At 48.2% G+C, this 25,494-nt stretch overlaps 1 protein-coding gene across 3 annotated transcripts in view; it reads right to left on the bottom strand.

Annotated features, from left to right (window-relative positions):
• Positions 1 to 460: 460 nt before the first annotated feature.
• LOC138351897 (uncharacterized) overlaps positions 461 to 25,494 on the bottom strand; it is a 50,476-nt gene continuing 25,442 nt past the window's right edge. The window contains exons 1-4 of one of the 3 annotated variants that reach the window (XM_069303997.1): positions 14,557 to 14,608; positions 13,697 to 14,049; positions 6,202 to 6,312; positions 461 to 808 (exon numbers count right to left, since the gene is read on the bottom strand). In XM_069303997.1, coding sequence (XP_069160098.1) covers positions 746 to 808; positions 6,202 to 6,312; positions 13,697 to 13,783 — 261 coding nt within the window. In that variant the 5' untranslated portion in view covers positions 13,784 to 14,049; positions 14,557 to 14,608 and the 3' untranslated portion in view covers positions 461 to 745. Of the gene's footprint in view, positions 809 to 6,201; positions 6,313 to 13,696; positions 14,323 to 14,556; positions 14,609 to 25,494 lie in introns of those variants that run through there. The other 2 variants (XM_069303996.1, XM_069303995.1) reach the window with 2 other exon arrangements.

Below are 25,494 nucleotides of genomic sequence, written 5' to 3'. Positions count from 1 at the left end.
GCTCCATGCACAAATGTTGCCCGCCGACACGGAGGCAATCACATCATGTATGCTCTCTCTATATATAAAAATCAAAGAAATTAAAACCCGTATTTCGTATCGAAAATTTATTACAGACAAATGCTATTTATATTGTAGAATTCTACACTGAAACCTGTATGCTTCTATTTTTGTTGACAAAGTCAGATATATACAATTGTATAATATTACCCGTCATCATATTCCCACACACCTGTCACAGGGATCATACGCTCACACCTGTCACAGGGATCATACACCATTCCACACCTTCCCTCAGGCCCCCCACACCCTCCACACCCCTCCCTCAGCCCCCCACACCCTCCACACCCACCCTCTGGCCCCCCCACACCTTCCACACCCTCCCTCTGGCCCCCCACACCCTCCCTCAGGCACTCCACACCCACCACAACCCCTCCCTCAAGCCCCCCCCCCCCCCCACACTGTCAAATATTAATCTTTCCTAATTGATTCCGCTTTCTACAACAACAAACATTAATTATGTAAATACATTTGTCGGTCAATCAGGAGCGACACAGCTGCTTGGAGTGGATACAACAGTTGACGTTGTTGAGAGCTGTTCCCGCGTCACCGTGTGGCCCGGGGTGGAGGCCACTGTCGGGAGGCGGCGGTTAGTCAGTCATAGTAACTATAACTTAGGAAGGATATGAAGACAAGGAGTTGGAAGGTGTCAAAAGTGAAGGAGCTGAACCAACCACTTGGACTATCAGGGATCGAACGCCGACCCTGCATGGAGCATGGTCATCGCTGTAACGACACGTCCAAGTGGCTGGAAGGGGGAGGGTTCAATAATTAGTTATCTGTACCTTTGATAGCTGGGTCATTAAGTCTAAACTAATTATACTTGGCTGGAGAAATCCTCAATCTCATCTCTTGACATCCCTCTCTCTGCTCTAAATTGTTTCTCATGGCCTCTACACCCCCCCCCCACCACCCATCTTCCTCACCGTGGGGCCCCCCCCCCCATCTTCCTCACCGTCGCCCCCCACCCCCCCTCATCTTCCTCACCGTCGCCCCCCACCCCCCCCCCCCATCTTCCTCACCGTCGCTCCCCACCCCATCTTCCTCACCGTCGCCCCCACCCCCCCCCATCTTCCTCACCGTCGCCCCCCCCATCTTCCTCACCATAGCCCACAAATTGTATATTAATGAGCTGCCTCACCCGGTGTGGGGGGCTGGGTGAAGCTGTCTCACCCGGTGTGGGGGGCTGGGTGAAGCTGTCTCACCCGGTGTGGGGGGCTGGGTGAAGCTGTCTCACCCGGTGTGGGGGGCTGGGTGAAGCTGTCTCACCCGGTGTGGGGGGCTGGGTGAAGCTGTCTCACCCGGTGTGGGGGGCTGGGTGAAGCTGTCTCACCCGGTGTGGGGGGCTGGGTGAAGCTGTCTCACCCGGTGTGGGGGGCTGGGTGAAGCTGTCTCACCCGGTGTGGGGGGCTGGGTGAAGCTGTCTCACCCGGTGTGGGGGGCTGGGTGAAGCTGCTTCACCCGGTATGGGTGAAGATGCGAGCCGGAACTAACCGTCCTTCGCCTGACAGAGTTAATGGTGGCACCTGATGCATGGTCGCCAAGCCTCGCAATCCTGCATGCATCGTCCCTTCACCGCTCCATACCTGTCCTTCCTGACTCCCTCTGTAATATCTTTATCTCTTGTTCTCTTCCCCTACACACACACACACACACACACACACACACACACACACACACACACACACACACACACACACACACACACACAATTACATTAGGCAGTGATGTGGTGGAGGCTGACTCCGTACACAGTTTCAAATGTAGATATGATAGAGCCCAGTAGGCTCAGGAATCTGTACACCAGTTCATTGACAGTTGAGAGGCGGGACCAAAGAGCCAGAGCTCAACCCCCGCAGACACAAATAGGTGAGTACATACACACATGGAGAAGGGAATACCAGGAATGCGTCAAGAAGCATAACAGTGGAGGCAGACTCCATACACAGTTTCAGATAAAGAAATATTACGATCCCAATAAACTCTGGAACCTATAAAGCATCGACTCAAAGAGGCACAACTAGGTGAGTAGAAGAGGGTAAGTGTAGCCAAACTTAGGTGGTATTTACACTAGGTAGTGAACACTTAGTGGTATTTACACTACGTTAGGTGGTACTACTAGTGTGGGACGCGTATATACCATCAGTATATATTTAGTGGATGTAAGTGAGGCCGGGATGAGGCAGGCCGGCCACAGGCCACAGCGACCAACACAACAGTTGTATCATAACACACTACAACCCGTGTTCACTGCTCCACAAAACACCGTGGTCGCGTACACTGTGCACCACACGTGCTGTGGCGCATACACTGAGCACACGTGCTGTGGCGCATACACTGAGCACCTCCCGTGCTGTGCTCTGGTGTGCGAGTAAACAGTCTACCGCCTGTTCCCGTCTACCTCTGACCAACCACAGCTGAAGTAATCTTCCCCGTTCTCAGAAGTTTACTTATATAGGTTACTTTAAGTATTTAGTTTGTTTTGTGTAACACTTTCAGGGAGACCCGGATGACCATTAAGCGGACACGACCATTAAATGTCCACTTTAGTTCCTCCTCACCCTACAATGTGGGCGCCTTTGACAAACATGTCATTACACTTATTGGATTAATTAAAATGGAAACCGGAAATTATCACACTAAAAAATATAATAGCAAAATCCCAATCTGTCGCAGGCCTAGTGAAACGTATCCTTAGCCTAATAGAGATACAGAACTTTGTAACCCTTCCTCCGAAGACAGTACGTTTTAATACTTAATGTAATAAGTACATTACTGACTGCATAGTACATAAATACACTTAATTGTGCTGTTACATTTACCTCCCCATATATTATCCTAATTTTCTGTTAACACTCAAATTTTTTTGGTTGAAGTTTTCATGTTCAATTCTATATAAACAAGTTTTATATATAAAGAATTTCTTTTTTAGTTTTATTAAACAATAGAGATTTTATACAAAATTTGTAAATATCCTGAGTTACTTTAGAATTTATTGAAAGACTTTAGTTTTGTTTTATTAGTTTCATAAAATTGTAATATCAATATAGCTATAGGTTAAGTACTAATTGTAATTAAGAAGCAATAAATGCTATTTACATGCTTGTCCTCCTACACTCCCAAGGTTAGGTTAGGTCGTGGTTTTCTATGCAGCTTTTCAGGTAAACTCTAATATTCAAAATATTTTGGTGCGATGCTGGCGATTAAGTGTATTTATATACTATGTCGATAGTCAGAATTGTACTTATTATATTTAGTAATAAAACGTACTGTCTTTTCGGAGGATGGACTGGTTTACCATTATTATTTGAATCCACGTTTAGTGTTGCAAGGGAAAGAACATGGAGAGTTTGTCGGCCGCCGCACCTCTGTAAACCTGACTGTATACTTAACTTTACCTAACTCTAACATAGACCCTAAAACTAACTCTAACCTAATTACACTGAAAAGTCTCCTTTAGTTCACAACACTTATGTAATCCGGTTTTGTCTTGGTAATCATATATATGCACCCTCTGTTAATAATAATAATAATAATAATAATAATAATAATATTACAGTAACGAGCAAGAAATTCAAGTTTAACAAAACACTCAAGAAGGAAATCTACTTCGCATAAAAAAAAATAAACGATAATTCTGGATGTAAAAAAAATGTGAACGCGATCTCAGTCTAGTGTCGTGAATGATGTGGTTTTATGATAGTTTAAACAATAAGCAGTTGCCTCCATTACTGACATTATCTACACAACATTCAGGTCGCTCAAAGCTGCCGCAGCGGTGCCATCTGTTGGCCACAGTCACAACTAGTGACGGCCCCAGCAACCCGTTTTCTGTGGCACAGTATTTAAGTGGACACTACAATAAACTTACAACGAACACTGCCTGCCTTATTTTATGCATACAGTATGAACGTTATAAAACCCTGGTATTAATGAGAAATTGCTTTACAAATAATGAAATAGTTAATTCATTAGTAAAAAAAAACTCTGTACGAAGAATGGAGGTTATGAGAAACAAGTGAGGTAGTTCACTCTTAAGGCTGTCAGAGCGTAACTACCTCGTTAGCTACAATGTAACGAGGCTGCTTGTTGACCTCTTCATACACATAATCAAAGGTCAAAAAGAGTGAAATTAAAGATCAACCAATTATAATTACCCTTATTATTATACGTAAAATAAAAAAAAACATTAGAAATTAAATTAATGATAACTCAGACAACAGGTGCATGGGATGTTACTGTGGTGTGTGTGTCTCACCTGTGGTGTGTGTGTGTCTCACCTGTGTGTGTGTGTGTCTCACCTGTGTGTGTGTCTCACCTGTGTGTGTGTGTGTCTCACCTGTGTGTGTGTGTGTCTCACCTGTGTGTGTGTGTGTCTTACCTGTGTGTGTGTGTGTCTCACCTGTGTGTGTGTCTCACCTCTGTGTGTGTGTGTCTCACCTGTGTGTGTGTGTGTCTCACCTGTGGTGTGTGTGTCTCACCTGTGTGTGTGTGTGTCTCACCTGTGTGTGTGTGTGTCTCACCTGTGAGTGTGTGTGTCTCACCTGTGAGTGTGTGTGTCTCACCTGTGAGTGTGTGTGTCTCACCTGTGAGTGTGTGTGTCTCACCTGTGAGTGTGTGTGTCTCACCTGTGAGTGTGTGTGTCTCACCTGTGAGTGTGTGTGTCTCACCTGTGAGTGTGTGTGTCTCACCTGTGAGTGTGTGTGTCTCACCTGTGAGTGTGTGTGTCTCACCTGTGAGTGTGTGTGTCTCACCTGTGAGTGTGTGTGTCTCACCTGTGAGTGTGTGTGTCTCACCTGTGAGTGTGTGTGTCTCACCTGTGGTGTGTGTCTCTCACCTGTGGTGTGTGTCTCTCACCTGTGGTGTGTGTCTCTCACCTGTGGTGTGTGTGTCTCACCTGTGGTGTGTGTGTCTCACCTGTGGTGTGTCTCACCTGTGGTGTGTGTGTGTCTCACCTGTGGTGTGTGTGTGTCTCACCTGTGGTGTGTGTGTGTCTCACCTGTGGTGTGTGTGTGTCTCACCTGTGGTGTGTGTGTGTCTCACCTGTGGTGTGTGTGTGTCTCACCTATGGTGTGTGTGTGTCTCACCTGTGGTGTGTGTGTGTCTCACCTGTGGTGTGTGTGTGTCTCACCTGTGGTGTGTGTGTGTCTCACCTGTGGTGTGTGTGTGTCTCACCTGTGGTGTGTGTCTCTCACCTGTGGTGTGTGTGTGTCTCACCTGTGGTGTGTGTGTGTCTCACCTGTGTGTGTGTGTGTCTCACCTGTGTGTGTGTGTGTCTCACCTGTGTGTGTGTGTGTCTCACCTGTGTGTGTGTGTGTCTCACCTGTGTGTGTGTGTGTCTCACCTGTGTGTGTGTGTGTCTCACCTGTGTGTGTGTGTGTCTCACCTGTGTGTGTGTGTGTCTCACCTCTGTGTGTGTGTGTCTCACCTCTGTGTGTGTGTGTCTCACCTCTGTGTGTGTGTGTCTCACCTCTGTGTGTGTGTGTCTCACCTGTGTGTGTGTGTGTCTCACCTGTGTGTGTGTGTGTCTCACCTGTGTGTGTGTGTGTCTCACCTGTGTGTGTGTGTGTCTCACCTGTGTGTGTGTGTGTCTCACCTGTGTGTGTGTGTGTCTCACCTGTGGTGTGTGTGTCTCACCTGTGGTGTGTGTCTCTCACCTGTGTGTGTGTCTCACCTGTGTGTCAAGGTAGCGCTAGGTGGAGAGGTGACCTATCCTTGAGGGATACAAGGACACCTCAACGATAACTCACATATAAACAATGAGAATAGGTGAGCTATCCTGGAACAAGTGGATGACCTGGTGCCCAGGCCTGACCTGGTGCCCAGGCCTGACCTGGTGCCCAGGCCTGACCTGGTGCCCAGGCCTGACCTGGTGCCCAGGCCTGACCTGGTGCCCAGGCCTGACCTGGTGCCCAGGCCTGACCTGGTGCCCAGGCCTGACCTGGTACCCAGGCCTGACCTGGTGCCCAGGCCTGACCTGGAGTTCAAGGGTGGCTTGGTGTTCATGGCTGACCTGATGTTCTGAGATGAGAAGGTATTCTAGTGTGACCTGGAGTTAATAGTTGGGTTTGTGTTAGGTGAAGAGGGGGGCATGGTAGCGCTTGTGGTGGGTTGAGGTGGGTGGTAGTAGTTGGGACTGACCTGTGTGAGAGTGTGGTGGTGGTGGGCCAGGTGGTGGTGGTCCGGGTGGTCCGGGTGGGTGTCCACCAACAGGGACGCGAAGTACTGCTCGTACTCGGAGAGGCGCTCCACCTGCAATCAGAAAAAGTTTGTCGTTATTCTCAAATCTGTCGTCATCGTCTCGACACAACGTCGTCCGCTCTCACACACATGACTCACAAACACATGCAAGTGACGTAAAGTGACTCGACAAACGATACTTATCTCATAAATGATAAGGAGGAGGAGCTCGCGGCACACACACACCCTGTATCACCTAGATTATGTACTAGGTGCTTCCTGTTAATTGCACTTATGATAAAAAATAATGTAAATAATAGATTAATTTAGGTTGGGTTCTATTTTGGCGTTCCCTCCCCTCCCCCTTGTTTTTTATGAGAGGATTGTTATGAATGTAGACAACAGAGGACACAGCAAACCTCCAATTAGATGTACACGAGGTCTTTCAGTGGGCTACAGAAAATAATATGGTATTTAATGAAAATAAGTTTCAGCTCATGCGCTACGGAAAAAAACGGAAACCACGTACAAAACTCAGTCAAAACACAACATAGAAAGAAAAGGCAATGTAGAGGATTTGGGTGTACTCATGTCGGAAGTGTGCTTCCTTTAAAGAGCACAATAAAGTAGCCGTCACAACTGCAAGAAAAATGATCGGTTGGATAACAAGAACTTTTCACACTAGAGATGCTATACTGATGATGATGCTTGTCAAGACGCTAGTGCTCTCTAGAGTGGAGTACTGTTGCACAATGCCAGCCCCTTTCAAAGCTGGAGAAATTGCTGACCTGGAGAGCGTGCAGAGATCCTTTACTGCTAGAATCCACTCAGTAATACATCTAAACTATTGGGACCGACTAAAGAGCCTAAATCTGTATTCTCTTGAGCACAGGCGGGAGAGATATATAATAATTTACACGTGGAAAATAGTAGAGGGGCTGGTCCCAAACCTGCACACAGAAATAACATCACATGAGACCAGAAGGCATGGCAGGATGTGCAGAATACCCCCGTTGAAGAGCAGAGGTGCAACAGGTACTCTGAGAGAGAACTATCAACATCAGAGGCCCGAGACTGTTCAACACGCTTCCACTACACATAAGGGACATAACTGGCCGACCCCTCACAGTGTTCCAGAGAGAACTTGATAAACACCTCCAAAGGATACCTGATGAACCAGACTGTGACTCATATGTTAGACGCGAGCAGCCGCATTCAACAACCTGGTTAACCAGTCCAGCAACCAAGAGGCCTGGTTGAGGACCGGGCCGCGGGGACGTTGTGCCCCGAAATCATCGCAAGGCAAGGTAACCCCCCCCCCCTCCGTATCTTCCCCTTTACATTTTCTCGCTTATAAAATTATATGTATTATCTGTTTGAAAGTTCATTTATGTACTAAACAGCTTTGTAACAACCCCTGCTCTTCAACATGGATAGGAAACTAAGGGACTCTTACAAAGCAATCTGCCCCACTGTTGTCAGACCAGTACTGGAAGATGCAGCACTCACCAAGAATTCGCACCTTGAAAAGCATAAAAGTAAAATTTAAAAAGCACAAGTTTTTTTTTTTTTTGGGGGGGGAGGGAAGAGTAAAGAGGATGGAGAGGCATAGGTGAAGGGATGTTTAGAAATAGAAAATAGAGGAGATATGATCACAACATTCAAGATACTGAGGGGAATAGGCACAGTGGACAAGGAGAGCCTCTTTAAATTGACAGAAAATAGGACAAGAGGATCCAAGTGGAAGTAGAATGGCATGAATGAGTCGGAGATATAAGTAAATTCTGATCCCCTGTACGGGTGGTCAACAAGTGGAATGCACAAAGAAGTTGTGGAAGCCACCTCCATCCACAACTTTAAGACAACGAAGAAGAATTTGAGCGTCAAAACAGTTCAACTACAAGGCAAGAGGCACAACAAGGCCAGAAGGCGGGGCATAGTGAGCTACACCTCGCTCTCCTGGAGTTACTGATAAACACTGGACAACATACTGCCAGGAGATTACCAGCTGCGGGGCAAGGAAGAGGAGTGTGGGGGTGGGCACAGGGCACCTCCACCCTCTAGTGGCACCTGGCGTCATTATCACTAGTGGCACCTGGCGTCATAATCACTAGTGGCACCTGACGTCATTATCACTAGTGGCACCTGACGTCATAATCACTAGTGGCACCTGGCGTCATTATCACTAGTGGCACCCGGCGTCATTATCACTAGTGGCACCTGGCGTCATTATCACTAGTGGCACCTGACGTCATAATCACTAGTGGCACCTGGCGTCATTATCACTAGTGGCACCCGGCGTCATTATCACTAGTGGCACCTGGCGTCATTATCACTAGTGGCACCCGGCGTCATTATCACTAGTGGCACCTGGCGTCATTATCACTAGTGGCACCTGACGTCATAATCACTAGTGGCACCTGACGTTATAATCACTAGTGGCACCTGACGTCATAATCACTAGTGGCACCTGGCGTCATTATCACTAGTGGCACCTGGCGTCATAATCACTAGTGGCACCTGGCGTCATTATCACTAGTGGCACCTGGCGTCATTATCACTAGTGGCACCTGGCGTCATTATCACTAGTGGCACCTGACGTCATAATCACTAGTGGCACCTGGCGTCATAATCACTAGTGGCACCTGGCTTCCGAGTGATACTCAGGTACTTGGCGACTGTTAGGCTTAAGCGTTTTAGTCTTATCTGGTTCACAACTAATCTAAAGAATGTTTGACCACCAAATGAAAATGGAGTCCATATAGTGCGACTATTAACAGTCCACACAAGATTCGGACTGGAAAAGGGCACTTTATTTTTTATTTACCGCTCCGGCGACGCTTGTCTGCTTTTCGTACCTCTCCCCTTCCCTTCCCTTCCCTTCCCTTCCCTTCCCTTCCCTCACTCGCACACCACATCAACATCCTGACGAAGGACCTGAGGCAAGTCTCAGCAAACCGTGGCAGAGTCGGACAAATTCCTGTGACCTTTGTCTGCTAATAAGCGTCCCGAGGCTGCGGCTGAGGCAGGGATTAAGGCCGAATTCTAATGACATTCTCAAGCATAAATAATCAGGGGGTTACCTTGCGTGGGAGCTACCGAGAAACACGTCGTGTGGGTACACAAGAGTTCGCGACCCGGCTCTCGTGGTCACCAGTGTTGCGGCCTGTTGTTTGGGTGTAGGACCCGGACGAACACAAGAATCGCAGGAGAGACCGAATCCTATCGAGCTGTCGCGATTGAATTCTTCTGTAATGAATTGCTTGACACGTAACTTCAGGGGTGGTCCCAGCAGGCGGGGAGGGGTGGTCCCAGCAGGCGGGGAGGGGTGGTCCCAGCAGGCGGGGAGGGGTGGTCCCAGCAGGCGGGGAGGGGTGGTCCCAGCAGGCGGGGAGGGGTGGTCCCAGCAGGCGGGGAGGGGTGGTCCCAGCAGGCGGGGAGGGGTGGTCCCAGCAGGCGGGGAGGGGTGGTCCCAGCAGGCGGGGAGGGGTGGTCCCAGCAGCTTCCCAGGCGTTCCTCTCTCACGGACCTCCTCCCGTCAGACCCATTTTTCCTCATTTTTAATCCACATGAAAAGAAAGCTATGGGAGGGAGGGAGAGATGAGGGGACGTGAACGGTAAGAGGGGAGGAGCAGAGGGGAGAGGCGGAGGGTCGTGGCGGAGAGTACCTCAAGCTGATTGGCTGTGAGACATATCACCAAAACCTTATACAGCCGTGACAAGTGGAGTGACAAGAGTGACAGCCGGGAGGAAACCTTCCCACTCTCTCCCCACACGCAAACACCACTGGCCCCACCCGTGGGACTACCAGACCCACCCGTGGGACTACCAGACCCACCCGTGGGACTACCAGACCCACCCGTGGGACTACCAGACCCACCCGTGGGACACTTGTGGAAGCTATAGTCTACATATTATGACGTTATTTAACAACAGTATCACAGTCTGGTCAAAAGGCATAAATAATTATATATTTAATTATATAACATGAATCCAAAGCACTATGGACGTGGTTCTTACAGTGCGAGATCACGAACTTCTGATTATGAAGAATTTGCAAAATCATAATAATTAGGGGTAACGATGGCAACAATTTACAGTGTGTGTGGTATGGATTTATATACTGTATATACATTGTCCAGCTACAACTCTTATTTGTTTTCCAGATATCTGTTATGATGCCCCCCCCCCCACCCCTACACAAGTAAACATACACCCAAGACTATACATATCTGTAGGGTGTATATACACTGCAAGTTTTGGTTCTGGACTTTGTTTCAGTATTAAAGTATTCTTGCAGGTTTGTGAGCGGTACTGTGACCTCCTTGAGTTTCACTCAATCAGCAGATATCGGAGCCAACGAGAAATGAAAATATTCTAGATCTGGTCTTTACGAACAATGAAGACATTATCAGAGACATTACGATATCAGATACCACATACTCAGATCACAATCTCATTGAAGTGCAAACGACCATCAATACTCAGAATAGACCTAAAACGTTGATAAAGCGAGAGGGGCTATTCAGTAAATTCAATTTTAATAATAAAAGGATAGACTGGGAGATAATAAACAAGGAACTTACAAACATTCCATGGGGAACTGTTCTAAATAATACAAGTCCTACAGAAGGAATAGAAAAACTGACTTCAGAAGCGTATCAAGTCTGTCTGAAACATGTTCCTTTGAGGAAAGCCAGAAAGAGATCTAACGTAGAAAGAGAACGCAGACGACACTATAAACGCAGGAAAAAAATAACGGAACTGCTTATGAAGACACGAATTTCCCGTCAAAGAAGGAATAATTTAAATAGGGAGATTGAAGAAATCGAGCGGAAATTGAAACGCTCATATGAAACTGCAGAAAGGCAGTTAGAACAGAAAGCAATTCAGGAAATAAAGAAAAATCCAAAATATTTCTTCTCATATGCGAAATCAAAAGCAAAAACCACTGCCAGTATTGGACCTATTCGTACAAGTGAAGGTTCATACACGGAGGATGACAAAGAAATTAGGGAAATCCTAAAAAAGCAGTATGAGGACATGTTTAGCACTCCAATAAACAACATGAAGGTGGAAGATCCAGACAATTTCTTTATGCGGGATATTGAAACCCCTGTAAATATAACTGATATAAACACGAGCGCACTAAATTTTGAAAAAGAAATTGAAAACATGCCCATGCACTCGGCCCCAGGTCCAGACTCATGGAATTCAATATTTATAAAGAAATGCAAAGTGCCGGTAGCACAGGCACTCAGTATAGTGTGGAGGAAGAGCTTGGACACGGGGGAGATACCAGATGCACTTAAAGTAGCAGACATAGCCCCTCTACACAAGGGAGGGAGCAAAGCATTGGCAAAAAATTATAGACCAGTTGCACTAACATCGCACATCATAAAAGTATTTGAGAGAGTGATTAGGAGTCAGGTCACCAATTTCATGGAGACCAATGACCTTCACAACCCAGGCCAACATGGATTTCGAGCGGGAAGATCGTGCCTCTCACAGCTACTTGAGCACTACGACAAAGTCACTGAGGCATTAGAAGAGAAACAGAATGCTGATGTGATATACACGGACTTCGCAAAGGCTTTCGATAAATGTGACCATGGCGTGATAGCACACAAAATGAAGTCAATGGGAATAACCGGTAAAGTAGGACGCTGGATACTCAGTTTTCTGTCAAACAGGACTCAGCGAGTAACTGTCAACCATATAAAATCTAGTCCAAGTGCAGTGAAAAGCTCTGTACCTCAGGGTACAGTCCTTGCACCGCTGCTTTTCCTTATTCTCATATCAGCTATAGACAAAAATACAAGTCACAGCTTCGTATCATCCTTTGCAGATGACACAAAAATTAGTATGAAAATTACCTCGGCTGAGGACATTGAAAAACTTGAAGCTGATATTAATAAAGTTTTCGACTGGGCATCAGAAAATAACATGATGTTTAACAGTCATAAATTCCAGGTACTCAGGTACGGTAAAAATGAGGACCTTAAACATAATACAGAGTACAAAACACAATCAAATGTACCCATAGTAGGAAAACAGCATGTAAAGGATTTGGGAATAATACTGTCTGACGACCTAACGTTTAAGGAGCATAACCAAACAAATATTGCGACAGCCAGAAAAATGATAGGATGGATTACGAGAACTTTCAAATCCAGGGATCCCATCACAATGGTTGTACTCTTCAAGTCACTTGTGTTGTCCCGTCTTGAGTACTGCTCAGTACTCACTTCCCCCTTCAGAGCAGGAGAGATTGCTGAAATAGAGGGAATACAGAGAACATATACGGCACGCATAGACGCAATAAAGCACCTAAATTATTGGGATCGTCTCAAAGTCCTCCAAATGTACTCACTAGAAAGAAGACGAGAGAGATATAAAATAATATACACCTGGAAGATACTGGAGGGCCAAGTACCAAATCTACACAGTAAAATAACAACGTACTGGAGTAAACGATATGGAAGAAAATGTAGAATAGAACCAGTGAAGAGCAGAGGTGCCATAGGCACAATCAGAGAACACTGTATAAACATCAGAGGTCCGCGGTTGTTCAACGTCCTCCCAGCAAGCATAAGAAATATTGCCGGAACAACCGTGGACATTTTCAAGAGGAAACTAGATTTATTCCTCCAAGGAGTCCCGGACCAACCGGGCTGTGGTGGGTATGTGGGCCTGCGGGCCGCTCCAAGCAACAGCCTGGTGGACCAAACTCTCACAAGTCAAGCCTGGCCTCGGGCCGGGTTTGGGGAGTAGAAGAACTCCCAGAACCCCATCAACCAGGTATCCAGGAGTCGACCAGGAGGCCTGGTCGACGACCGGGCCGCGGGGACGCTGAGCCCCGGAAGCACCTCAAGGTAACCTCCACACCTCCCAGCGGGTGATCGTCCCCCCGCCCCCGCCCCTGACCCCATCACATTAAAACACTCTCCTGGAAGCTTGCAAGACGGGACTAATGACCAATAAGAACAGAGCTTCCCTCCACCACTCTGTAGAAGTGTTCAGAGTGTGAAGCGGATGCTCGAAGACGTTCTCTAGATATCATACAAAACTGTAAGGTCTCACTACAAGACCGTACATAAGAGTAACAAAATAAATCTGATCACACAATAGCATCATAATGCAACTCATACAGTGAAGCTTAAAGCTTTTTTTTTTATTAACACATTTAGGCACATTTCCATTTGTGGAGCTGCCCTAGACTATAAGAAGACGAGTACAGTGTGTCAAAAAGCTGATGGTAAAAATTTTAAAGCTGATTTTAAAGCTGATTTTACCTGATGGTAAAATCCCCATCACACAGGATGGTTAGTCATACAGAGGCATGTGATCAGTAGTCTGCACTGGCAGACTCTGGGAGCATTATGAGGATATCATCAACACAAGAGTGAATAAGGTAGCAGTGGTACTAGAAGACCTCATCTCGCAGCTCTCTCACCTTGTCGGAGCTGCTGGAGTCCACGGCGGCCACACTCCACCTTCTGTTGATGAAGGAGAGCTGACGCGGTAGCCAACGCCTCTCCATGTTGCTTCACCACCTCAATGTGTCGTCCCTGTTGACACTTGTCACCTCAGTGTGTGGGTGCTACAGACACTTGTCACCTCAGTGTGTGGGTGCTACAGACAGTCGTCACCTCAGTGTGTGGGAGCTACAGACACTTGTCACCTCAGTGTGTCGGTGCTGGAGACACTTGTCACCTCAGTGTGTCGGTGCTGGAGACAGTCGTCACCTCAGTGTGTGGGCCACTCTCAGGAACTGATAGCGGTCATGTTGTGGTGTCGTCAAGTTTGCTGGACATGGTCGCCATTACAAAGCCGCTCTTCACAAACACGATATCATTTATCACCTACTAAGCCTAAGGAAAGTGGCACCCGCGCTCAACACCCTGGCCGGCCGGGACGTATTACGCTTAACACTCCAAATATAACCGTCACAATCCAATTTTAAGAGCAAGCACACCAGCACTAACACGGCTTTCAGTAAGTCCGTAAACGTGTTACGCGCAAAAAAGGGAACTTTGATAATGTTTACATCGTGTAGGCGAATATATTGATATAATATTTCTTTCAAGTTTTCTCCATATTACACGACCTTGCTAGTGTGGTCGAGCGTCGTCACTGATCGACATGTATCTCTCTTCCTGTCTCATACGCACGCACGCACGCACGCACGCACGCACACACACACGCACGCACGCACGCACGCGCACGCACACACACACACACACACACACACACACACACACACACACACACACACACACAAACACACTAACATACACACACACACTAACATACAAGTGCCAGCAGGGTAAGGCACCGCTGGTCACTGCCTGTGTGTAACACTGGCGCGTCACTGCTCACCATCCTGGCCTTATCTCAACCTCCTGGCTTATCACCACATATAACTGTCTTATCAATAGCGGCCCACTCACACACTCCCAGAACTCGGCCATCAACCCCCAATACTGCTCTCCACCCTCCCCCCTACCTCTCCACCCCCCCCCTACCTCTCCACCCCCCCTACCTCTCCACCCCCCCAACCTCTCCACCCCCCCCCTACCTCTCCAACTTCTTACCTGTGTGCGTGAGCCACAGCAAGGCGGACAGCCCGCCTGCTTTCATACCTCTCACTGTATTTCCCACTTCTATACTTCCCTTCACCTATGCCTCTCCTTCCTCTTTACTCCCCCCCCCAAAAAAAAAGAGTGCGTGAGCGTGTGTGTGTGTTTTGTGAGTGTGTATTCTCATCCACTTGTGTTGGAACCCCGTTGGTTACCCAGGGGTAATAAATGGGTGTCTCAGGTTTATATGAGAACACATGACGAATGTTTCACTCGCCCTCCTCTTACGAGTAGGTCTCTTACATAGACCCCTATATACCCCCCCCCCCACATCTACTTTGCACTGACTAGTCCTCGGGGTTTTCGTGCCTGAACGTCTGTCTAAATCTGCGCATTACCCTCCGTCATCTGCTGCCGTCAACATATTCTCACTAGAGTGCTAGGTGAGGCCGCCCCCACCCTTGCTGAGGCCCAGGGACCTGGCGACGAGGGCTTCCCCACACAGTGTGGTGATCACGCTCGGTAGGAGGAAATGTATATGTTTATCTCTCAGAATGTTTGGAAAATAAACAAACAGGGTTACAGGTTCCTGAGCCTACTGGGCTCTATCATATCTACATTTGAAACTGTGTATGGAGTCAGCCTCCACCACAACACTGCCTAATGCATTCCACCTGTTAACTACTCTGACACTGAAAAAAATCCTTCTAATGTTTATATGGCTCACTTGAATACTCAATTTCCACCTGTGTCTCCCTGTTCGTGTACCACCTGTCTTTATCTACCCTGTCAATTCCTCTGAGAATTTTGAATGAGGAGATCATGTCTCTAACTCATCTTTCTTCCAGCGACGTGAACTTCAGTATTCGTAGTGTCTCTCTACCACACACAGTGTGTGTGTGTGTGTGTGTGTGTGTGTGTGTGTGTGTGTGTGTGTGTGTGTGTGTGTGTGTGTGTGTGTGTGTGTGTGTGTGTGTGTGTGTGTGACATGATCATCATATCATTATTATTATTCTTATAATAAACAGTCGGTGACAAACTATCTCTAACTCTTTTAAGACAACATAAACAGCATTTGTTACCTACGCCACCGCCCACGACGCCCACACCCCACGACGCCCACACCCCGCGACGCCCACACCCCGCGACGCCCACACCCCGCGACGCCCACACCCCAGGAGTACAGAAAACACCGCCCACGACGCCCACACCCCAGGAGTACAGCAAACACCGCCCACGACGCCCACACCCCGCGACGCCCACACCCCGCGACGCCCACACCCCAGGAGTACAGCAAACACCGCCCACGACGCCCACATCCCACGACGCCCACAACCCATGAGTACAGCAAACACCGCCCACGACGCCCACACCCCACGACGCCCACAACCCAGGAGTATAGGAAACACCGCCCACGACGCCCACACCCCAGGAGTACAGCAAACACCGCCCACTCCACCTTCAAGAGGCTGACTGCCTGCTCGCCTCCAGATGAATATCATTATGTGCGGAGACCGGCCCTCCCGAGACTTTTAATAGTACTTAAACAGGGAGCGAGTCTGAGCTGGTTTGGCAAGTGGTGGGAGTGTAATACGGTGAGGTGGTGTGGTGGTGAGGTGGTGTGGTGGTGGTGTGTGGTGTGTGGTAGTGTAGTGGTGTGGTGGTAGTGGTGTGGTGGTAGTGGTGTGGTGGTAGTGGTGTGGTGGTAGTGGTGTGGTGGTAGTGGTGTGGTGGTAGTGGTGTGGTGGTAGTGGTGTAGTGGTGTGGTGTTAGTGGTGTGGTGTTAGTGGTGTGGTGGTAGTGTGTGGTGGTAGTGTGTGGTGGTAGTGTGTGGTGGTAGTGTGTGGTGGTAGTGTGTGGTGGTGGTGGTAGTGTGTGGTGGTAGTGTGTGGTGGTAGTGTGTGGTGGTAGTGTGTGGTGGTGGTGGTAGTGTGGTGGTGGTAGTGTGGTGGTAGTGTGGTGTGTAGTGGTGGTAGTGGTGTCAAGTGACAAGGTTGCGCTAAAAGTAATAAGTGATGAAGTTTTCTGGTCGCATCAAAATATATTACAACAAAATAAATATAATTGAGATAATACTTCAAGTGAAGGTCTACACGAAGCTCTGAAGCTTCAGCTACTGATGACTCTCATTTACATTCACTGAAGGTTGGTCACTAAAGCTCCTGAAAGACCTGCTTCAAACCTCTGAAAAACCGGACTATCCCTCCTAGGAGCCGGGTGTGCTGAGGGCCTAGGAGCCGGGTGTGCTGAGGGCCTAGGAGCCGGGTGTGCTGGGGCCTAGGAGCCGGGTGAGCTCCTAGGCCCGAGGCTCCTAGGCAAACCCGCATAATTAAAAGCAATATTATTCTTATTTCGTAAAGCTAAAACATAATTTTACCACTTGAACATGTAAAAGTTAATTTCACAATTTAGGAACATTTTCATCCCAACTTCTACACGGTGCCAGTAATTACTTCTTTACTGCCCAGTTGAACATTATATATTACGTTAATGACATGACCATGACGCAGTGACTTGTGCGTCGGGCTGTGGGACGCACCAGTGACGCAGTGACTTGTGCGTCGGGCTGTGGGACGCACCAGTGGCGCAGTAATTAGTTTGTACGTGTTCCTGACGGCATGTGCGGCCAGCAGGGGAACAGATTACAAATAATTCCTTCACATCCCAGTTTATCACGACTCCTTCAAGATCTTCTCCTACGGCCGGCCACACATGTGCCCGGCACGCCCACACATGTGCCCGGCACGCCCACACATGTGGCCGGCACGCCCACACATGTGGCCGGCACGCCCACGCATGTGGCCGGCACGCCCACACCTGCCTCTAGGGCGCCTACACCCGCAGGCTAGGCTAACATTATACTTTCTGACATTTACCCTTGAAACCAGTTTCCCTTTTTTGCCGGTTGATGGCGTGAGTGAAGGGCTGGGGGAGGCTGGGGGGAGGCTGGGGGAGGCACAAGTGAAGGGTGTGGTTATACTGTGTGGGGATGGTGGGGGGGGGGGAGGGGGGCACAGTAGGTGACACCTGGAGACAGAGACCCATCAGTTTCAACATAGCCATCCGGTCATTAACAATAATTCAACACAATGTTCTGTGCTGGACTCCGCGCAGAACATTGGAACTCAGCAACTTGTACAGAGAAATAGACCCTGATATAATACTCATTAACAGCCATGGGAAAAAGGAAAGTGAGAAGATAAAGATCTTTAACTACAAAACTTACAAGGTCAACAGAGCTGACCAGGCCAACGATGGAGCAGTACTTGCTGTAAGGAGAAAAATTTCACACAAAATTCTAATTAATTTTCAAGAAAACTTCCTGGCAATTGAACTCCAAACCACGAAAGGTATAATCTTCATAGGAACATGCTACCAACCACCAAGACGCCCTTACCTTCCCCTGGCCGACATCATGAAACTCACCAGAAGGAACAGACCTGCCTACTTCCTGGGAGATCTGAACGCCAAGCACAGAACACTGGGACATGGAAGGAACAACCAAGCAGGAGAAGCCATCCACAATATAAGAAACGGAAATCTAACCCACCTGGGCCCAGACTTCCCAACTTACGTCAGACAAGGCCACAGTGGTAAGCCAGACATAATACTGTCAAACAACCACCACTTCCTAAACACCCACATAGAAAGGGGCCCTGTGAGCACAAGCGACCACCTACCAATAATAATGACACTATCAACTAATCCTATTCAGAAACCCTCACCCCGGAGAATTCAATACACTAAAACATGACTGGGAAGCGTTCAAAAGCGGTGCACAGGAAATCAGTGTCACAGATTTTAATGGAAAGGAAACATGCATGAACGAACATATCCCCGTAGCTCACAGTATAACGCTCCCCCTCCCAGCAGCCACTGAGGCACTCACAGCACAACATACCAGATATAACAATCTTCTACAACTCATAACGCACAGCGGGTGGACGGACGAGCGCAAAAGACTACAAGATGAGCTGCAAGATCCATGCAAAACAGAGCACACACAAAAAAATGGGATGACCCAATAAGCAAAATTCAAGTTGACTACAGAAACCCAAGAGAGTTCTGGAAAAGAGTAAGATACTCCATCAGAGTAAGTGTATTCCATCAGAGTAAAACCCTGATGGAAAACTCAGCCGAGGAAACGCCGTACATCATAGACACCTCGGGAAATAAACTCTACTAGGAGAGAGAACAAGAACAGGAATTCAGGAAGTTCTGGGAAAAAATATTCAGGATAAACCCGGAAGAAAATGTAAACTTTTGCCCCATTAATGAAAGGTAAATTACAACTCAAGTCGATAACAGAGCTGAAGCACTACTCCCGACCCAAACAATAGACCTGAACAACATTCGCAATGACTGCCACCTTATGAAACACACAACCATTGCAGAGGTCCATAAAACAATTATAGGTTTCAAGAACAAGGCGCCGGGCAACAGCAAGATAAATAAGATGGTATTAACTAACCTACCAGTGATTGCACTCCATCAATACACTTGTATAGTAAATGCAGCTCTTGCATCTGGACTATTCCCCACATACTTCAAGAATGTTACCATCAGATTAATCCCCAAGCCAGGTATACCCCCAAGTAAACCCATACCAACCACTATCACCACAACTACCACCGTCACCTGCCATCACCACCACAATCACTACCACCTTCTGGCACCAGCACCAGCACCAACCCCCCCCCCCCCCCCCAACAGAGTGACTCACGCACCAACAAGGGTCTGAACACAAAAGACAAAATCAATGCGTAACTCTTGACCATCGTGCCGCTGTTATGGAGGGAATAACAGGTGCACTGGTGATGGCAACACTGTCCATAGTCTGGGAAACACATGGTACCCAAAGGTGCCCAACACATACCCAAAGGTGCCCAACACATACCCAAAGGTGTCAGCAAGGCGGACAGCCCGCCTGCTTTCATAACTCTCACTGCATTTCCCACTTCTAAACTTCCTTTCACCTATGCCTCTCCTTCCTCTTTACTCCCCCCCCCCTCCCTTCCAAACATACCTAGAGATGGTTCCAGGGATCAATGTCCTCGCGGCCCACTCTCTTATCAGCAAGTGGTTGTGAGACGTCGGTCATATGACTTACAGCCTAGAAGGGGGGAGGCCGAGGAAGGGGGGGAGGCTGAGGAAGAGGGGGGGAGGCTGAGGAAGAGGGGGGGGGAGGCTGAGGAAGAGGGGGGGGAGGCTGAGGAAGAGGGGGGGAGGCTGAGGAAGAGGGGGGGGAGGCTGAGGAAGAGGGGGGGAGGCTGAGGAAGAGGGGGGAGGGAGGCTGAGGAAGAGGGGGGAGGGAGGCTGAGGAAGAGGGGGGAGGGAGGCTGAGGAAGAGGGGGGAGGGAGGCTGAGGAAGAGGGGGGAGGGAGGCTGAGGAAGAGGGGGGAGGGAGGCTGAGGAAGAGGGGGGAGGGAGGCTGAGGAAGGGGGGGGAGGCTGAGGATGGGGGAGGAGGCTGAGGAGGGGGAGGAGGCTGAGGAAGGGGAGGAGGCTGAGGAAGGGGGAGGAGGCTGAGGAAGGGAGACAAGACCGAGGGATCTGTGAAAAGATAAACAACGCGATTACTTGTGTAAAGGAGGAAATGTAGATGTTTATCTCTCAGAATGTTTGGTAACATGTTTATTGTTTGTGATGTGTGTATATGTATTAACACGATGTACTGAACGGGGTGAGAATAGCTTGAGCTACCTCATCCCTTTGTGTGTATTTTACCTCAATAAACTTATTTCAATTTCAACAACGCGACTTGTACTGGTGATGAGAGGCAGGTCAGCAGTGGTTGTAGTGAGGGCTGGCGAGGGCTCCCACACTTCAGGGCGCCGAGTGGTGTAGGAGGCGGGGTGGTGAGGGGCCCCCCCACCACCTACACTCTCTGGCCTTCCCTCTACAGCACCACCACAAACGTGTTTCTGGAGTATTTGTCTTCTAAAAAAGGTTTCCTAGTGTTCAGAAAGAAACTACTAATCTATTAATAATGGCTAACAAGATATGAATGGTACTCTAAATAATCCGTTAATATCCCCTCCATGCACCCTCACACGTAGGCCTAGGCACGCACACACAGGAGACAGTCGAGACTATCTCCATACATAGTTTCCAGAATGGATATGATAAGACGCAAGGGGGTACGGAAACCATACAATAGGCCTACGTGACCGGCGAAAGCTGGGTGGATAAGCCTAGCGAGCACATATAGGTCAGGACGTGCACACACGCCTTCAATGACAGCCTCAGCAACATGCACGGTGCTATACAAGACAGTCTGGAGGATCACCTACAACGGAACACACAGCTTCACACCGTTGGTGACATACCAGGATTACTTTGTGGTGATCACAGGATCAACGTCCCCGCGGCCCGGTCTCTGACTAGGGCTCCTGGTTGGTGATCTGGTCAACCAGACTGTTGGACGCGGCTGCCCGCAGCCTGACGTATGAATCACAGGCTGGTTGATCATGTATCCTTCGGAGGTGAGTATCGAGTTCTCTCTTGAATAGTGAGTGCGGCCAGTAATGCCCCTTTTGTGTAGTAGGAGCATGAAGTATACCATGCTGAAGGTTCAGTGACCCGGCCCAGGAGCTGAAACTCCTTACCCACAAGCACAAATAGGTGAACACGGACTCCAGTTACAGGTGAATTAAGGGAAGTGGCCAGAGCACTAGACTATGATGGCTGGGAGGGTTATGTGGGGCACCTACACCAAGGCCTGGTGCTCAGGGCTCACCAGGGAGGCCTCAGCCACCTACCCCAAGGCCTGGTGCTCAGGGCTCAACAGGGAGATCTCTGCTTCACACCGGGATAAGCACAAATTCTTTAGAAATCACTCACATAAAATTAACGTTGGTAACGCCTACAAGTACCAGATGACACGACTGTGCTAACATAAAGGCAGTTGCAACATCAGTGTTGAAGTGTGCAGTAAGGTGGAGAACAACCACCTTCACACCGCACACAACTACGGCACTCTAGGGTTAACTAGCACTCAAGCAGCCACTTTGAGGAGAGGTCAACACCTGGAGACTCCACTCCAGGTGTTGCCTTCAGGGGCCAGATTCACGAAAGCACTTACGAAAGTGAACATCTTCTCTCAATCTTCGACGGCTTTGGTTACATTTATTAAACAGTTTACAAGCATGAAAACTTCCCATTCAACTGTTGTTGTTGTTATAAACAGCCTCCTGGTGCTTCGAAGCTCATTAACTGTTTAATAATTGGAAACAAAGCCGGCAAAGATTGAGAAAAGATGTACAGGTTCGTAAGTGCTTTCGTGAATCTGGCTCCAGGTGTCCAGAGGCTCCACTCCACCACAAACACCCAAACATCACCAACAAGCACAGCAACCAACTTGATCCAAGGATTGGATTTTTGATATCGTTATGGACAGTAGTGAAGGTAAGGCGCTGGAGGCCCACGGTATATTGCTAGAGGCCCACGGTATATTGCTAGAGGCCCACGGTATACTGGTGGAGGCCCACGGTATATTGCTAGAGGCCCACGGTATACTGGTGGAGGCCCACGGTATATTGCTAGAGGCCCACGGTATACTGCTGGAGGCCCACGGTATACTGCTGGAGGCCCACGGTATACTGCTGGAGGCCCACGGTATGCTGCAGGAGGCCCACGGTATGCTGCTGGAGGCCCACGGTATACTGCTGGAGGCCCACGGTATACTGCTGGAGGCCCACGGTATACTGCTGGAGGCCCACGGTATACTGCTGGAGGCCCACGGTATACTGCTGGAGGCCCACGGTATACTGCTGGAGGGCCACGGTATACTGCTGGAGACCCACGGTATACTGGTCGCTCCTTCACCGTCTTATTGCCTTCTGTCATCAGCGGCGGACTGCGAGATGCAAGCACCAACAGCTTGCTCGATGGTGCTATTAGCTAGGAGCCCTGGTCAAAGGTCAGGACATGGTACCCCAAGGCTGCACTAAAGGACAACTAGGTGGTTAGTGTGCAATTATTGTAGACCACAGACTGGAGGGAGGGTGGGCAGGGCCTATATGCGTGTGCAATGTGTGCATTATTTCTCGCAATTCCAAAAGTTGTTGCTTAGCGTCCCGTTGAGAGGCGAGGAGCCATGCCAGAGGGCAGAGCACACATCCCGTACAGACTGATACAGGCGTAACACCTTCACTGACGGAGTCCTTGAACAGGTGCATTAGGACCATCTTGGGGGGGACGGCACCACAACACTGTCTGGCGCTGGCGTCCCGTAGTCAGACACCGTTCAGTTATGGTAGTGGTGCCTCCTCACCTCTACCTCAGCCACCACGCGCAAACACAAGTGACAGGATGAACAACCCAGCGGGTTTTCTTCCTATTGGGGAATGTTGTACATGCTGCTATGGCGGTGTGTCCACTCACAAGATGAGTGGCGCTGCCCAATAAACTCGCCCCTCGGGGCAAAATTTAAAATTTAAATTAAACTGCCTCTCCCACGTCACCTTAACACATCCAATACTGAACAAATACGGCTTTGAAGGATAAAATAACTCATATTTGGCGGGCATTACCGTCGTTCTCAGAAGATCTTAGAGGCAGGACAATAAGTAGTCTTCAACATGTGTTATACATTTGGTGACAGTTTCTAGATATGTACATAATTATAATTTTGCCCCGAGGGGCGAGTTTATTAGGCAGCGCCACTCATCTTGTGAGTGAACATACCGCCATAGCAGAATGTACAACACTCCCCAATAGGAAGAAAACCAGCTGGGTTGTTCATCCTGTCACTTGTACCCAGACACAGCTGGGACTTGCTTAACTGTCTCAAGTGAACAGCTCCTCAAACAAGAAGATTAACATTTATCAACCCTTAAAAGCTTACGTTATCTTGCGGGTGCAAAATTGGGAAATCTTTTAAGAACAGTATCAACATTTGACAAAAAGTGTTTTCCTAACTCAAACAATGTGGGGTTTATTATTCTACAGTTATTCCTAATGTCTCTCAGGTGTTCACATTCACGTAGATAGTGGTCAAGGCGGTGTCCATCACTCTCACCACAGATGCTGCAACTTCGCTGATCAACTGTTGTTTCCATTCCAAACCTCCATGGATATTTGTATCCAAGACGGATTCTCGCTATTACAGATTCTCTCCCTCGTCGTCCTCCTCTTCGGCCATACTGATTGGGATTGCCAGCTGCAACCATGTTGTACCATCGTACAGATTCACTGGTTTGTGCTTCTATCCTCCTTTCCTCAGTTACCTTGTCACGGTGATGTTGCCTGATAATACCTCTAATTTGTAGTTGAGTCTTGGGTATGAAGTATTCAATATGGTCTCCTTCAGCGCCTTCAGCAGCCAGCACATCTGTTCGTTCATTCCCACATATTCCAACATGGGAGGGGATCCACAGAAACTTGATGACTCTTCCGAGGTTGGTAAGTACTCTCACAGCTCTCTTGATTTCAGCGACTATTGCAAGATTTTCTGCCTGATTTTTACTTAGGCTTTGCAGTGCTGCTTTTGAATCGGTGCAAATCACTGCACCATTAGTGTTCCGTTCAAGAAACCTTAACGCCATAACAATGGCAGTTAGCTCTGCTTGCGTTGAAGAAGCATAGTTCTCAATACGTGCTTTTTCTTCATTTCTGCGTTGGAAGGTATTATCCTTGATTACCGTGTATGCTGCACCAGCCCTGCCATTGATAGGATTAGATGACCCGTCAGTGTAGATTTGATCTAATTCATCTCCGGCTTCTTTATAAATGTCCTCGAGATACTTGTGCCTCATTTCTTGTGGTATCATGTTGGATTTTTTCATTGCCATTTCATTGATGATGATCTTGCACGAGTCATCCTTCCCGGGAGGTAACCTCTCTACAGGCAGGAGCTCACGGGCTTGCTCAAGCAGGTGAAGCTCTTCAAGGTAGCAGACTGCTCTGTGATGCCATTTTTTGCTTCTCCTGTTTCCCCCTGAAAGTAGCACAGAGCTCAGTTTTTTCTTGGCAATATCATTGTAATGGGGATCTCTGGCTATCCTAATTGCAAGCTTAGCATTCAGCTCCTGAATTCTGCTTTTAATACTGGGAAGGGACAACTCCTCTCGTAGATTAGACGTTTTGGCAGTTCTTGGGACTCCAAGAATGATTGTCATGGCTTCATTTTGAATGCTTTCAAGCCTTTTCATATCGCTTTGGGAGTAGGTGCACAGTACTGGTGCGGCATAGTCTATGACGGAGCGCACATAGGCTGTGTACATCATTTTGAGCACGGCAATAGAGGCTCCATGTCCATTCCAGGTCATAGCTTTCAGTGCCCTGAGTCGACTTTTGCATGTTCCTATGAGTTGGTTGAGCTCCTCTTTCTTTCCCTTGTTAGAGCCGACAGTGACGCCAAGGTACCGATAGTGGTCAACCCATTCAAGTGTTACACCATTAATTTGCAGTTCTTCATTTGCTCTCCGCTTGTGATGGGAGTATGCCTTCGTCTTGTTTGTGGAGAGAGTGAAACCGAGCTCAATACATTTCCTTCCGAGGAGTTCAATGGACTGTTCAATTTTTCCCAAGGTGGGAGCTTGTATTAGGACATCATCTGCATATCCCACTTGTTGTGTTCCTTCCGGAAAATCAATATTTGCAATGGCGTTCATAAGTACATTGAATAGTGTAGGGCTTAAGACTCCGCCTTGGATATGTACATATCTCTA

This window comes from Procambarus clarkii, chromosome 51, assembly GCF_040958095.1.
Source record: "Procambarus clarkii isolate CNS0578487 chromosome 51, FALCON_Pclarkii_2.0, whole genome shotgun sequence".
NCBI classification, from domain to species: Eukaryota; Metazoa; Arthropoda; class Malacostraca; order Decapoda; family Cambaridae; genus Procambarus; species Procambarus clarkii.
This window is presented reverse-complemented; position numbering and strand designations above follow the sequence as displayed.